This window comes from Tamandua tetradactyla, chromosome 6 (genome assembly GCF_023851605.1).
Source record: "Tamandua tetradactyla isolate mTamTet1 chromosome 6, mTamTet1.pri, whole genome shotgun sequence".
Classification (NCBI taxonomy): Eukaryota; Metazoa; Chordata; class Mammalia; order Pilosa; family Myrmecophagidae; genus Tamandua; species Tamandua tetradactyla.
The window spans coordinates 19,987,772-20,003,660 of record NC_135332.1 but is presented as its reverse complement, the minus strand read 5'-3'; the positions used below and the strand labels follow the sequence as shown (position 1 = coordinate 20,003,660).

Below are 15,889 nucleotides of genomic sequence, written 5' to 3'. Positions count from 1 at the left end.
GTTTTTGTTGGCTTTTTTTCCTTGGAGTAATGAAAATGTTCTAAAACTGATTTTGGTGATGAATGAACAGCTATGTGAGCCATTGATTGTATACTTTGGATGGATAGTATGGTGTGTGAACATATTTCAATGAAATTGAATTATAAAAAAGTTTAAAAGAATGAAAGAAAAAGCCATGCTCAGTGATCAACCAGGCCTACCCTTGGTCCAGGGGACAAGGATTTTTATGTCCCTTTGTGTCACCAGTGAGCAAGGCCCTGAGGCAGCCTGTCTCGAGAGTGGGGGGTGGCCGCCAGTAGCAATTACTGAGGGGGTGATTTACTGATCTTTACTGTAATTACAGCCTCATCCTCCCACTCGTCCCTGGTTGCTGTAGTGTTCTTCTGGCCTCCGAATTTTCAAAACAGCTATTTCAGATAGTTCCTGCCTGTTTAGTAGCTGTTTCGGTGGAAGGACTGAGTCCTGGAGTGCCCTACTCTGTCATCTTCTCACAGTCCTCTCCAATAAATATTTTTTTAATGAATGGATAATACCCCTGTAATAACACTAGTCTTGGCATCTTGGCACTGTCCACTTCTCAACTGCCTGTAATCTGAGGTTTATTTAAGGAAATTCTTAGTGAAGTAAGAAAGCTGGCAAGACCATCAAACTCTTCACCTCTACTCCCTTTGCCCTCTCTTGGCAAAAAGGGGAAGAAAAAATAAAAGACAGTCCATGGAGAGAGAACCATAGCTAAAGTTGGGAGATAGCAAGAGAGAGGGTATGGGGAGAAGTAAAGCTTCCTCCATTAAAGGGAAAAGCTAACAATTACCACTCCTTAAAATCAACTCCATAAATAACATGATATCCTTTGTAGAGCAGGTCAAATGGCCTGATAACAGTATCTAGAACCGTGTAGCAATGTTTAGATCAGCTCAAAGTTCACCAGTGTGTAACTGGGTATCTTTTTCATCTGATTTAAGGTAGAAGTCATCAGCTTTAAAATCTGAGCTAATAAACATTATGTAAGAAGCTAAGTAAGCTGAAACACAAGTCATGCTACTATTTTTTAAGAAGTCATAGGTGTCAATGATCAACAGAATTTCAGTGTCAAAATAGAATAGAAATCAGTATATCTAAGGCAAGTTAATATGTGAGTACTAAAGAGCTGTGTCTGCTGAGGAGGTGTGGACTTCTTTAAAAAAGAAGTTTGCTGTATGGAAGTATTAAGTGTTCAAGGAGCACGATGTAAACAATCTACTTGCAAAATTTCAGAAAATACATTGACAGACATAGAATGATACGAACAAATGTGGCAAAATGTTCAAAGCTTGTGAATCTGGGCTCTTGGTGGGTGGAGGTATGTTAGTTCTTTGCATGGGTTTTCAAATCATTTTTGCAACTCTCCTAGAAGTTTGAAATTATTTCAAAATAAAAATGTTATATAAAAAAAGCATATGTTGAGATCCTAATGACAGAATCAGCAAAAGTTTGACTCTTTACCACCTCTTCAACATTTTCTTTATTGTTTGGTAAAATCATGTGATGGCATTTTGTTGGACAAATTTAAAAACCACATCCAGATATTTTAATGGAACAAAAAGAGATAGTTTTTAATCAAAGAGAGGACTGGAAATTATTTTACACTCCCAAACTGAAACATTCCAGCTATCTGAATGTAATATATTAATTAATTGAAGTGGCTGTTGGCCAATGAAATCACCACTGCAGGATACAGGACTAAAGAGTGAGGGTTTACAGGCTAGTTTTTTCAAAAAATGTGGCAGACTGTGATAAATTTAGTATAAATGTCCAGCAGACTTTTCCTATCCCCTTCTGCAGTTAAAGGCAGATTTTTTATTGTGGGTGATCCACTCCATGACTCCTCTCTGCCACAACCTCAGGGCTGCTGTATGACCAGACCTGTCTAGTCCAACAGTCGTATCCTCTTAGCTACAGCGATGAGTTCAGGAATGCACAGGTGATTCAGGCCTGACCGTTTACCCCTCCCTGGATTTTTGCCAGACTGATCATGAAAGAGACACATTTTTCCCATAAGATCACTTGCCATGCGGGTGGTATAATCCTAGAGCCACCTGCAGACATTTTTCAGTCAGTCTGAGAGAAAATACTTCCTGAGAATAAAGCCAGTAAAGAGGACAGCAAAGTTCAGAGACAGTGTCTGGTTAAGACGAGGTTTGTCCACATATCCAGCTCACACTGAAGCTAAATGGATACTTGGACTTTCCAGTTCCATGAGTCAACACATTTCCAAATGTGGAGGGACCCAAAATTCGAGTTAAAGTTTTGCTGCCTGCCACCAAAAGAGATCTGAGTGTAACAGAGAGCTTGTGAAATTTCGCTCAATTCAGTTGTCCAGATCCTACAATTAATTCCACCACAGAGTAGGAGGAATGAAAAGCTGTGAAAATATATCTAAGTTTATTTGATATTGGTACACTTCTTGCATGGGAATATGAGTGATAAGCAAATCACAGCCAGCTTTCCAGAAAACTAAATCAGGGCCAGAAGAAAGGAGGACGTCCAGGGCATGCACTTATACAACCTAAGCGCTCCTGAGGTTGAGAGAGTTAAGTGTCTATTTCACCCCTGTATCAAAGAGAGCGTCCCCCTCAACTACCAAGAGCAAAGGTATACAGGAGACTACTTTTTTTTGGTAGTGTATATTACAATTTTATTAGATATGGCCTCCATACAAAAATGCATAACTCATAAATATATACAATGAATTGTTGCAACTTTAACCCACCAGAACATTATCAATATCTCTCTTGTGCCCCTACCCAATCACTACTACAGAATTTTAGAGGGAAGGCAAATACATGTTAAACATGTTTAACTTTAGTAACCAGTAATTTTCCAAAGCGTTAATTTACACTCCCCACCAGTATTGTATGGCAGTCCATTTCTTTTATTATCCATTCTATTACACGTGTAGTGGCGTCTCATTGTGGTTTTAATTTGCATTTACCTGATGACTAATGTTGGGGGGCACTTTTTATATGGTGTTGGCGATTTCCATCTATAGTTTCATGGCAGTCAATGACAGATGGTATGAAGGTATTTAAGACAAGAATACCTGAATTCAAGGCTTAGACTGCCCTGGATACCTGCCCTCTTTCTCCAGCAAAGGCCTTAATACTGTTTGTGTCCACAGATAAGTAAAAGCCAGAAGAGAACAAACCCAAGATCTACGCACAGACGCTACACGCATATACTTGATCTCTCTTTCTCTCTCTCTCTCTTTCTCACACACACACATCCCTCTAAGGAAAAGGAGATGAAAACCTTATACAAAAGTGGGAACATCTATATGCATAATTCTCATAAACTTTTAAGATTGAAATATGATCTTTAATGGGAAAAAGACCAAAGAAATGTTATAAAAGATTACGGAAGAGATGATAAGAAAACAGGAGAGGCCAAGTCAGGACTCAAGAAAGAAATGCTGTAGTAAAAGAAAAAAACCTTAACAGGGATGAAAGCCCCATTTGAAAAAACAAAATTCCCTATCTTAAAACTTACTACAAAGCCACAGCAATCAAAACAGCATGATAGGCGGGCCGCGGTGGCTCAGCGGGCAAAGTGCTTGCCTGCTATGCCGGAGGACCTCGGTTCGATTCCCGGCCCCAGCCCATGTAACGAAAACGGAGAAACAAAATACAATAAAACAAGAAAATGTTTAAAAGATGTTTCCCTTTCTTCCTCTCTTCCTTCCTTCTATCCTTCCTTCCTTCTCTCTGTCTTTCAAAAAAAAAAAAAAAAAAAAAAAAACAGCATGATACTGGCACAAGACCAGATATAAACACCAAAAGAATCAAGTTGAGAGCTCAGGAATCAAGCCTCACATTTAGAGCCAAATGATTTTTGACAAGGTGGCAAAAATCACTCAGTAGGGAAAGAACAGTCTCTTCAATGAATGATGCTGGAAAAACTGCCAAGACCCTGATGTAGGAATGTGCTCCGAGTGTTCAGCAAATGGCATGGAAGCCGCTCTGGCTAAAACTCAGTGGACAAATTATATAAAGAGGCAACCAGAGGTGAGGACATACAGGACTTGTAGGACATGGTGTAGACTTCGGATTTTCTAAATTCGATAGGAAGCCATTGGAAAGTTTTGAGTGGGGAAGTAACATGGTCAGGGTACCTTTTGAAAGGATCACTGACAGCTAGGTGGAGAACAGGCTGTAGCGGGCATAGCCAGAGTCCAGCCATGAAAAGAGAGACCCCTCTAGGTATTTCTTGCAGAGGGAATTTAATATAGGGGACTCATTATAAGAGTAATAGATGGTCTGGAAGAGCAAAATGAAACACAGGGTGATACAGGTCAGAAACTGCCGAAAATACCCCTGGATGGAGCCTTTGGGTTGGACCTGTCCTGTGCAATCTGGAGATGCTGCTGCTATGATTCTTTTTCTACGAGAGAGGTGCCACCTTCACCAAGGAAGGAACTATTCAAGAGTCAGCAGCCACCCCACCACCACTCCCACTATAGAGATGGCCAGCAACGGTCAGACTTCTGAATCCAGAAACAGAAAATGGCTGACCTCCTCCTGACTTCTGATCTCTTGGTAGTGCCTAGTACTGGTAGGACTTTATCAGAAGCCAGCTGGCATGAGAACCTGGGAAATGCAGTTTACAATCTCCAGCAGTAGAGTATAAAAGAGCAGGTGTGGAGCTAAGAAATGACAGATAAATAACCCCCCACCCCCCAGAGTCAGGCCATCGGAAAGGACACAGGAAGGCAAGTCCGATGGGGGGGGAGGGCGTCTTCGGATCTTTGCTATCAGGGGCCAGGAAACCCGGATGGAGAGCAGCGGGTGCCCTGCCGTACGGGGACCGCCTGGAGGGCGGGATGCTGGAAACGGCGAGGCTGCGGCGCCTGAGAGGACCGGGCCCTGCCGGCACCAGCGCCAGAAGGCCGCCCGTCGTCGTCACGTGGCCGGCGGGGGCCAATGGGCGCGCGGCGCGGGGTCGACGCCAGCTCGGCCGGGCGGCGGGGCGGGGGGGGGGCAGTTGGAGGCTGCAGGCGCCGAGGCCGGAGCGGAGTGAGAGGCTGTCCGAGGTGCGCCCCCGAGGCCTGCTTCCGGGGGCCCCGGGCTCGGCCGGACGTGGCCTCCCCGGCCCGGGGCGGAGCTGTGGCGGGGGCTGGTGCGGGGGCTGGTGCGGGGGCAAGGAGGGCGGCTGCGGCGCTTGCCGACCTCCCCTCTCTCCTCAGGACAAGGCCATGGAGCAGCAAGTCCAGCGGCTGCGCAGCGCGTTCCGGTCGGGCCGGTCGCGACCCCTGCGGTTCCGCATGCAGCAGCTCGAGGCCCTGCGGAGGATGGTGCAAGAGCGCGAGAAGGACATCCTGGCGGCCATCGCCGCCGACCTGTGCAAGGTGCGCGCGGCGGCCGGGCCCGCGGCGGCCGCTCCCCGCCGGAGCGCTGATTCTGTGTTTTTCACACCCCTTTATATCTTGGGTTGCACAAGCACTTGGGAGTGTCATCTCGAGCAGTGCAGTGAAGCGAAAGTTCCCTTGGCTCTCTCGATCCTCTGCCTTGCCTGGACGGAGCCAGCCCCACGAGTGTCGGTCTTAACGGGCACCTCCGAGCGCGTCTCCTGTGCCCCGCAGCGCCTCCTCTGCGAATCGCCCTGAGGGTTCTGTGTCCGTGTGTCTATCGCACCTCTCTTACTTATTTGTCTGTAGGAAGGAGCTCTTTGTATATTCCGGAACTCGGTCATTTGCCAGCTTAATTTCACGCAGTGCATTGTGCCCGGGTCCACCTCTTGGCTTTTAACTTTGTGTATGAATTCCAATGTGGGCAGCAGGTTTGCTGTGGTTGTCGTGGCACTCAGATTTACCTTCATGACTTTGAGTGGTAGGTCAGGGCTCCTCAAACTCGAGTGCACTGACGAATCACCTGGGGAGCTTGTTAAAATGATTTATGGATCAGCAGATCTGGGGTGGCGTCTGAGAGCCCCAGGTTCTAAAGAGCTCCCATAGATACCTTACCCTGCTGCCTATTCTGAAGCCAGGCTTAGGGTGGGCGACGACGTTAAACAGTGAGTTTTTCCGGTGTGAATAGATTCCCCCTTTGTTTTCTAATAACGTTGCTCTCATCTGGCTTTTGATTTTTATCTGTATTGTCTTGCTCGGGCTTTGTCAATCTCCCCCATCTCCCCCCACCAGAGAGCGTTGCAAGGAGGAGTAACAGAAGTAATTATTAGCACTCCCTCTGTGGAGTTTTGGTGGAGAGGGACTGTGGTATCAGATAAACAAGGTGGGGTCATAGAAAGTCTAAAAAGTCTAAAAATACTGAGAATTCTGCAAGTATCAAATGGTTACATATGTGCATACATAGGCTTACTAAAGAAATAAGTAAGATCCTTGTCCTGGAGAGTTTTTAATTTGGTTGAGAACAAAAAACACACAGAAAATATGTGAATATCAGTACAAACCAATGTCTTAAGGGTGAAATGTTAAGGAAACCAGTTGAAAGCATATTTGCTATGGAATATAAGTTAAAGTGTGATCAGGACAGGCCATTCTTAATCGGGTAGTCTCCCTGAAGGTGAGGTTTTAAGCCTACCTTTCAAGGCATTGAATCAGTACAGAAAACTTAGAGAAATGGAATATATGAGAAAGGAAGTTAGCAAGTCCTTATCGAGAGCTTGGAGGCTGAGAAAGAAATCCAGATGGCAAACCAACCAGTCTGATAACGTAAGTCATTGAGTGCAAGTGTACCTCCTAGGGTTTTTTTTTTTTTATTTTTTTAAATACCAAAAAAAAAAAAAAACCAAATAAATACAGACATTCCTATTTTAATCATTCTGTTCTACATATATAATCAGTAATTCACAATATCATCACATAGTTGCATATTCATCATCATGATCATTTCTTAGAACATTTGGCCTAGGGTTTTTGACATTCAACCCTGAGTGTGTCATACTCACCGTGTAAGGTTAACTGTCATTCTCTTAGAGTGAATTCAACGCATATAGTCAAGAAGTCATTAGCATCCTTGGAGAAATTGATAACGTGCTGCAGAAGCTGCCTGAATGGGTTGCTCCTCGACCAGCCGAGAAGAACCTGCTCACCATGTTGGACGAGGCCTACGTTCATTCCGAGCCCCTTGGAGTTGTACTGATCATTGGAGCGTGGAACTACCCCTTTGTCCTTGCCATTCAGCCACTGATAGGAGCCATCGCTGCAGGTCTGGTGCCATTTTCAGCCCTTATACGTTTTGAGAGGGGGTTATTCTTTCATATCGGTTGCAGCAGTTCATTAAATACATTTGCTTTGGTGGTCTGCCTCAGTTTACACCAGCAGTGTATTGAGAATTCATAAATACCACATTTCTTAAAATGGGCTCTAGAGGAGATTTGCAAGGTAAACTGTCTTTGAAGAACCCAGGAAATGAACCTATGAGGGTGTGGAAGCATCCGAGTTGACAGGCCCAGGATTTAGGAGTCGGGCATTGTATTTTAATGTGGTTTCATTACTGGCTCTGATCTTGGGCGAGCTATTTGATTCTGTCTGACCAGTTTCCTTGTTCAGATAAAGGCTGTGGGAGTATTGCAGATGCCAGGAGGTTTACACTCCTGGAGAGTCTGAATCAACCACTTCATCTTGAGAAGACCCATCGGCCTGACATATTCAGGGCAGAGAGAAAAGTCCAAGGGTAGAAACGGGAAGAAAGTAATGAAAAGCGAAGGAGTGGGGAATGCTGTTGTTAAATGACCTGAAGATGATGAGAACTAAGGAGCTAGCATTTGAGAAGAAGAAGGCAGAAGGGAATAAAAAGTGAGAACTCTTAGGCATTATGAAGAAGAGGAGAAGTAAGAGCTGCAGCAATGATTTGACTGACCTGCCTGGATTCCCCCCCACACACACCCTTTTGGAAGCTATTAAAGTTACCCAGTATTTGACAATACTCTTCTGCTCTTTTGCGTTGTTTAGGAAATGCTGTGATTGTCAAGCCTTCTGAAATAAGTGTGAATACAGCCAAGATGTTGGCTACGCTCCTCCCTCAGTATTTAGACCAGGTAAGAATGTTTCGACCCATGTGATACCTCTGTTTATTGTGGGAAACACACATTTGATCTTCCTTCTAATGGATGTTTTTTGATGGCAGAAGATCTGTTTGCAGTTTCCTTAAGCCTCCAACAGTCAGCTTAATAAAAGAAGTTGAAAGTCCAAAATACAACTGAAATCACTCAGCCAATGTAATTGCACAATATATTTTGGCCCATGGTTTTATAGGTATACACCTCCTATGTACAAATCTTCTTCTGCCATGGGGCTGTCTGGATTAACTCTTGCTTAATCTAAAATAAATCTAAAATGGTGTATTCATTCAGTAAACATTTACTGAGGGACAAATCCCATGTGCTAGCATATTTTTGTTGTTGGTAATCTTTCTTGGCCTAAAGGATGTTGGTCATATAAGCATACTCTTGCTTTTAAAAGGAACATGTTCGTGGCATGAAAACTACTCAAAGAAAATGACCTCTGGAATCAAAGAGTGGGCGCTTGCTTAGAGTTAAAATGCTGGCATTTAAAAGTCTCAAAGACTGAATGAAAAAAATTATCTGAACTGTGGGTTCGCCTCCTGTTTGAATCAGGTTCTTCTGCCCTGTTAGGGAGACAGCTCATGATGCCACCATGGCACGGGGTCTTGCTAAGTGCTACATAAAATTGCTGCAGTGAGGAGTCCTCACTAGGCTTGCGTCAAAAGGCAACCTGAAAATATCACACTTGCAGCTGTAGACATTATTTTATAATAGGCTCAGGGTCACCTCTGTCTCTTGGAATAATGTTGTTCTCTTTTATTGTTTCATCACTGCTGGGGAAGCCCATGGAGTAATTTTGTTCCCATAGCTGTGGTTATTCAGCCCAGAGAGATGAAATGGAAGACAGTGAGATGACATGGATTGAGTAGTATTTGGACCCAGAAGATTGGGGTTTAATGTCCCACTTTGCCCCTCACTGCCTTACTGTAGCTGGCTGGGGGCATTGGGGTGGGGCAGTCAGTCACATTTGCTCCGAAAAGTTAGCCATATGAAAGGTAAAACATTCAGTGAACAGTTGAACTCTGAACTTGAATGTGAAGTGCTCTCTCAAAGGGTGAAGAGAAAGTGAAAACACAAGGTCCACAAGTCAACTTTTACTTTATACTTACACATCAGAATCTTTTTGAACATCTCCCTCTGCCTGCCTTCTTGCCATCTGGTCTCCGTACTTGCTTTTCATGTTGTTATTATTGTCCAAGACATCCACTCTTTATAGTAACTGCTCATAATCAGGCAACACAACTAAGAGCTCAGTCCATGGAAGCTAAAAGAATTCTCCCAATCGCTGCTGTGGAAGCTGAGGGTCAAAGGTGACTTCAGCTAGTAAGTGAAGTCAAATCTAGATTTGAATCTACAAAGCCTAGATTCAGTCCAAATCTGCCTAATTTCAAAGCTAGTGCCCTCAGCCACTAGCATGTGGATTACCATTCGTTCTTTTTTTTTTAAACTTTTTTTATTAATTAAAAAAAAATTAAACAAAACATTTAGATATCATTCCATTCTACATATACAATCAGTAATTCTTAATATCATCACATAGTTGCATATTCATCATTTCTTAGTACATTTGCATCGATTTAGAAAAAGAAAAAGACAACTGAAAAAGAAATAAAATGATAATAGAGGAAAAAAAAGACTATACATACCATACCCCTTACCCCTCGCTTTCGTGTACCACTATTTCAAACTGAATTTATTTTAACATTTGTTCCCCCTATTATTTATTTTTACTCCATATGTTCTACTCTTCTGTTGATATAGTAGCTAAAAGGAGCATCAGACACAAGGTTTTCACATTCACAGAGTCTCATTGTGAAAGCTATATCATTGTTCAATCATCATCAAGAAACATGGCTACTGGAACACAGCACTACATTTTCAGGCAATTCCCTCCAGCCTCTCCACTACATCCTGAACAACAAGGTGATATCTACTTAATGCATAAGAATAACCTCCAGGGTAACCTCTGGACTATGTTTGGAATCTCTCAGCCATTGACACTTAGTCTCATTTCACTCTTCCCCCTTTTGGTCGAGAAGGTTCTCTCAATCCCTTGATGTTAATTCTCAGCTCATTCTAGGGTTTTTTCTCAGTCCCTTGATGCTGAGTCTCAGCTCATTCCAGGATCTCTGTCCCATGTTGCCAGGAAGGTCCACACCCCTGGGAGTCATGTCCCACGCAGAGAGGGGGAAGGTGGTGAGACTGCTCGTCGTGTTGACTGGAGAGAGGGGCCACATCTGAGCAACAAAAGAGGCTCTCTTGGGGGTGACTCTTAGGCCTAAATTTTAAGTAGACTTGACCTATCCTTTGTGGGTTTAAGTTTCATGTGAACAAACCCCAAGACTGGGGGCTCAGCCTATAGCTTTGGTTGTCCACACTACTTGTGAGAATATCAAGAATTCAACTTGGGGAAGTTGAATTTCTCCCCACTCTCACCATTCCCTGAACGGGGCTTGCAGATACTTTTCCAGTCACTGATCAAATCATTCTGGAATTCATCAGGGGATCACTCTGGACAAACCAACAAAATCTCATGTGCTACCTGAGATTCCAAGTACTTATGACATTCAATCAAACTATCTACATGAGTTATATTAGGAAATGCTCTAGTCAAAATCTAAATTTTGTAACAAACATTTTTTGCTTTAGTCTCACACATAAGGTGACATTTTAAAGTATTAATTATCATCTATTTTCAGCACCCTGCAATAATGACATTCCTTTGTTCTTCCTCATGCCAAAACATTTTTAAAATTTGTACATTGTACATTTCACTATTATTATACACTCTAGGCATTCCTAGATTATACTGTCTCGAGCTTTAACATTTATCTTTCTTTCTGATTTCATTTATGTCCCCAGCCCTCCTCCCTATATCATTCTCACATGCAGCTTCATTCAGTGTTTTAACATAATTACATTACTGTTAGGTAGTATTGTGCTGGGTAATTGGAGCTGAAGGGATACAGACTGTGCAATAGAACTGGATACAAAAACTCAGAAATGGACAGCACCATTCGTTCTTTAGACATTTATGTGGTCTGTTCCACATGCAAAACCTTGTGCTATCTTGTGCAAGGACCTATCCTGTCCTCAACCACGTCAGTCACTTTCCCAATCAAATCATCAGCTTCCACAACATCTGTCTCGCGTATTATCCCTGCCCCAGTCCAACCACTTGCTCGCTCTTCTTTTGTGCTTTCGTTGCAGAGTTCAAGTAGGTAATATGCATGGATTCTCTGGATCACTTCCACTGTGGGTTGATGGTTCCTGGACGCCGTCAGGCTCTGTTCTCTGCTTTGCCTTTGGTCACCTTCATTTTCCGTTCCTCAGAGAGATGGGTCTTGGTCTTCACCCGGTTTTACAGAATGTTAAACATGTATATTAACGAAGAAATTGCTGATGTTAGAAAATAGAATAATTCGGCCATTCAGGTGTTTCTGTTTCCCTTTCTTTAAGGACCTGTATGTTGTAATTAATGGTGGTGTTAAGGAAACCACAGAACTTTTGAAGCAGCAATTTGACCACATTCTTTATACTGGAAATACTGCAGTTGGGAAGATTGTCATGGAAGCTGCTGCCAAGCACCTGACGCCTGTGACTCTTGAGCTGGGAGGAAAGAGTCCATGTTACATCGATAAAGATTGTGATCTGGACATTGCGTGCAGGTGAGACTTATTCTCTGATTATCAGAAGTTTTCCTTGGCACAATGGAGGCTTTTCCTAACAGGTTGCTCATATCCTCTTTTTCCTTGAACTCCTTGCCTGGTGGCTCCAAGATGACATTGTTAAGCTTTAGTGGGTGATGTCCTCAGGGTAAGAGAACTCTTTCACAAACTGTCTGTGAAAAGATGAGCCATGGTTCTTGGTAGCATGTGGTTGTCTTTAGGAATTAAGGAAAAGTTCTCGCTTTCTTCAAAGGGATATACAGATGGATCTGGCAAGAAATCGTACTGTTCTGATGACAGATGATCCAGGAATTAGATATTTTGGGCGCCTGGTAAAATTTTTGAATTCCCAATTGAAAGGGTGTTAACACTGATTGCTGAACTGAGTTCCTTTGTTGACAAAACCAGTATTACTCATCGGTGATTTTGAATGGCATCTTACATCTGGGAACTAGAAAATAAAAGGTTTCAGTTCTCTATGCTTTGTCAGATCTAGATACCAGGACATACCAAACACAGAGCTGGCTTTGTCCTTGGGGTGGTGTGGCTGCCTCTCCCCTTAAGAGTTGGGGAGCAAGGAGGAGTTAGGTAGAAGGAAAGGTGGCCAAGATTCCGGGATGGCCCTGTACGCAGAAGTCTAGACGTCTGTCTGTACCCAGGAATGGCTTCCACAGTGGGGAGGGGCTGCACCTGCAGGGGGCTGATCTTGCAGCCTGGCCCTTGGACCTAAGCTTCTTGCCAACACAACCCAAAGCTACAGCCCAGAAAGGCAAAGTCTGTAAGGAACATCTGTCATCCAAGAACGCCTTATGGCTGGAAGAGGAGGAAGGATGTTGGGAGGCTGTTTTTGGTCTTCACCTGCAGAGGTGTGGCTTCGCTGCCTATAAAGGACTCCTTCCCGTCAGCTGGCTTGAGAACTTCCTTGCCACATGCACCAGCCTACCATTATTGGAAAATAATTCTAAGTTCCAAACAACTGATTTAGAAACAATTTTTTTTAATTTGTTTTGTTTTGTTTATAAAGATTACCAAGTAAATATATGAATATATTCTTAAGCGCAAAACATTAGAACAACACAAAAATATGTTGCAATTGAACGTTAGACAGAATCCTAGAGCTCTTGGGGTTTTGTTTCCTCAGACGCATCACTTGGGGCAAGTACATGAACTGTGGCCAGACCTGCATAGCTCCGGACTACATCCTCTGTGAACCCTCCCTCCAGAGCCAAATTGTGCAGAAGATTAAGGAAACAGTGAAGGTCTGAGTTCACTGATTTCTTTCTGATATGAAGTCAGATCATCTGGTTGCACACTGCATCCCCTCCCTTCCCTCCCCCCAGGAAAATTCTGCTAACATTTGGTATGAATCAGTTGATGATGTTAATATAAAATGCCCTGTTCAGAATGTCTGCTGGGAGCCAGGGTCAGCCCGTGTTAAACCAACTTAAACTAACTAGTTCATTTGTTTATGAAATAACTGGGTAATTGTGGTACCTACTTAACAAAAACTAAGTTAAAATAGCTGTTTGTGGTTTGGAGAGAAAATTGCCAATCTCTTGAGATGTGATTGGAGACCCTCTGCATATCGGCCGTTGCTGACTGAGGTGGGCAGTGCAGGCCGACCTCGGAGAAAGGTATCAGTTCGAGACCATCACAGTAAAACAGATGTCACAGTCAGGCAAGTCCCAAATATAAAAGTTATGTTTACACTAAACTGTAGTCCATTGCATGTGCCCTAGCACAAAGTCTAAAAAAACAATGTACATGCCTTATTTAAAATATGGCTCAGAGGCACGAGGTGAGGACCTGCTGTTGGGAAAATGATTCCCGTAGACTTGCCTGATCCAGGGCTGCCACAGACCTTCAATTTGTGAAAACTAGTGTCTGTGAAGAGCAGCTGGATGAGGACCATGAAATGAGGTGTGCCTGTATTTACGTATATCGAGGGTCTGGTGTGAGTAGGAATTTGGAGGAGTGAGTTAATTAGATACTGACTTAGAGTGTGCTCTGCATGGGTTATAATCTTTCAGGGCATTTAAAGTAAAAATCTTGAGGGCATCAGGGAAGGCAGCACAGTGGTGTCCTAAACTGAGCCTTGAGGAAAGGGAGGGCACGGAGAAGTAGAATGGGATGGGATGAACCCATGTCACTGAAGATAGTGGGGAAGAGACTCAGGAAGCCCTCAAGGCGGGGGAGAAACAAGTAGAGCAGTCGTCGAGCATGGATTATAAAGAAGGACCTAAAATACCAAAGAGTAGGGCATACAGTCGGGGAATGAAAGTTGTTTGATAGGAAGTTCAGGGAGCTGGTTCCTGACAGCTCCAGGTAGCGTAACTGGGGCTGAGGTGCTGAGGGTCTCAGTGTGGGAATTGAACACTAGTGGGGGGTGGGAAATGAGGCCAGGCATGTAGATCAAGTAGGGAAGGCTGGCCAGTCTCAGGGGACACAACATGCAGGGGAGAGGTGAAAATATTTCAGAATTGGACAAGAAGCACTCAGTTGATGGTGGTGAACTCAATTTCGAAGGAGTGCGGGCCTCTCTGCCTTCCTTTGTGGTGTTTCTACTCCAGCACAGTGCTTCTCAACCCAGCTACACAGTAGAATCACAGGGGAGCCATTCCAACTAAGTTTCCAGCCCTGCCCCTCTAAAGAATTTGATCCAGTTGGTCTGGGGGCCCCTGTAATTCTAAGGTGCAGACAGCATTGAAAACCACTGTTGGTGGCTTGGAGATGGGTCCCAGGGATGTGCATTTGAACAAGTAGCACAGCTGACTCTTGGCACCCAAACTTGAGGGTCACTATTAGTGAAGGGAGGGTGAGCAATTTTCTTTTTATTTCCAAGAAAATTGAGAGCCCTCACAAGGCTTTGGAGAGATCAGAAAGACACCAAAGGTATCATTAAGATGGTTAGAAGAAAGAGCAGCACTTTAGTAGTTTTGTGTTTCTCTTACATTGTAAATATCAATTGCATGATCATCAAGGTTCTGTTATCTTGGCTAATTTATCAAACTGTTTTGAATCTGCGAGGTTCACCATCACCTATGACTGGTGGGGATATCTGTCCATAGTAGATCTAAAACAACAAAATAGAGCAGAGGTTTGCAAATGTTTTATATAAAGGGCTAGATAGTAAATATTCTAGGGGTTGCATTCAAAGTGCTGCAGTGAGAGAGAAGCCATAGCGACTGTAAACAAACAAGCCTGGCAGTGGCGGGATTTGGCTCACCTGCCTAGTTTGCATCTCATCCCAATATAGAGCAAGGCTTCTTTGGCTACACCTGCTTTCACACTCACTCCCAGAAGGGCCCACAGATGGACTGCACAAGATCTGTATAAGCCCCTGAAACCATGGGAGATGATAAATTTCTGTTGTGTGCACACTCATGCTTTCTCTCTTTCTGTTGTGCTGAAATACACATATCACAAAATTTTCACCAGTTTTATTATTTTTAAGTGTACCCTTCAGAGCATTTAGTACATTGACAGTATTGTGTGACCATCACCCCTGTCTGTCTCCAGAACTTTTTCATCACTCCAAAGAGGAGGAACTCTGCACCCATTAAGCACTAACTCCCCATTTTCCTCCCATCCCTTCCCCCTGGCTCCTGGTAACCACCATTGTACTTTGTCTCCATGAATTTCCTTATTCTGGATACTTCATAGAAGCAGAATCATGGACTCTGTTACTTGGGGTCTGGCTTACGTCACTTAGCATCATACTTCATTGTATGGCTAGACCATATTTTGTCTACCCATTCATCTGTTGGGTTTCTTCCTCCTTTTGGCTACTGGGAACAATGCTGCTATGAACATTAGTCATAAGTATCTTTTTTGAATCCCTGCTTTGAGCTCTTTTGGGTTATACCTAGGAGTGGAATTGCCAGGTCATGTAATTCTCTCTTCAAGTTCTTTTTTTTTTTTTTCACATGGGCAGGCACCAGGAATCAAACCTAGGTCTCCTGCATGGCAGGGAAGAACTCTGCCTGCTGAGCCACCATGGCCTGCCCTGTCTATTTTTTAATTGGTTTGCTTATCTTTTTTGTTAATTGAGCTAGTTCTTTGTATATTAAACCTTTACAGATATGTAATTTGAGACTATTTCTCTCATTCTGCGGGCTGTCTTTTCACTTTCTTAATAGTGTCCTTTGACACGCAGAAGTTTA

At 43.5% G+C, this 15,889-nt stretch overlaps 1 protein-coding gene across 2 annotated transcripts in view; it reads left to right on the top strand.

Annotated features, from left to right (window-relative positions):
- Positions 1–5,008: 5,008 nt before the first annotated feature.
- The window catches only part of ALDH3A2 (aldehyde dehydrogenase 3 family member A2), a 32,531-nt gene continuing 21,650 nt past the window's right edge, over positions 5,009–15,889 (top strand). For both annotated transcript variants that reach the window (XM_077164012.1, XM_077164011.1), the window contains exons 1-6: positions 5,009–5,065; positions 5,219–5,380; positions 6,968–7,199; positions 7,946–8,031; positions 11,518–11,726; positions 12,868–12,985. In XM_077164012.1, coding sequence (XP_077020127.1) covers positions 5,228–5,380; positions 6,968–7,199; positions 7,946–8,031; positions 11,518–11,726; positions 12,868–12,985 — 798 coding nt within the window. In that variant the 5' untranslated portion in view covers positions 5,009–5,065; positions 5,219–5,227. The remainder of the gene's footprint in view (positions 5,066–5,218; positions 5,381–6,967; positions 7,200–7,945; positions 8,032–11,517; positions 11,727–12,867; positions 12,986–15,889) is intronic.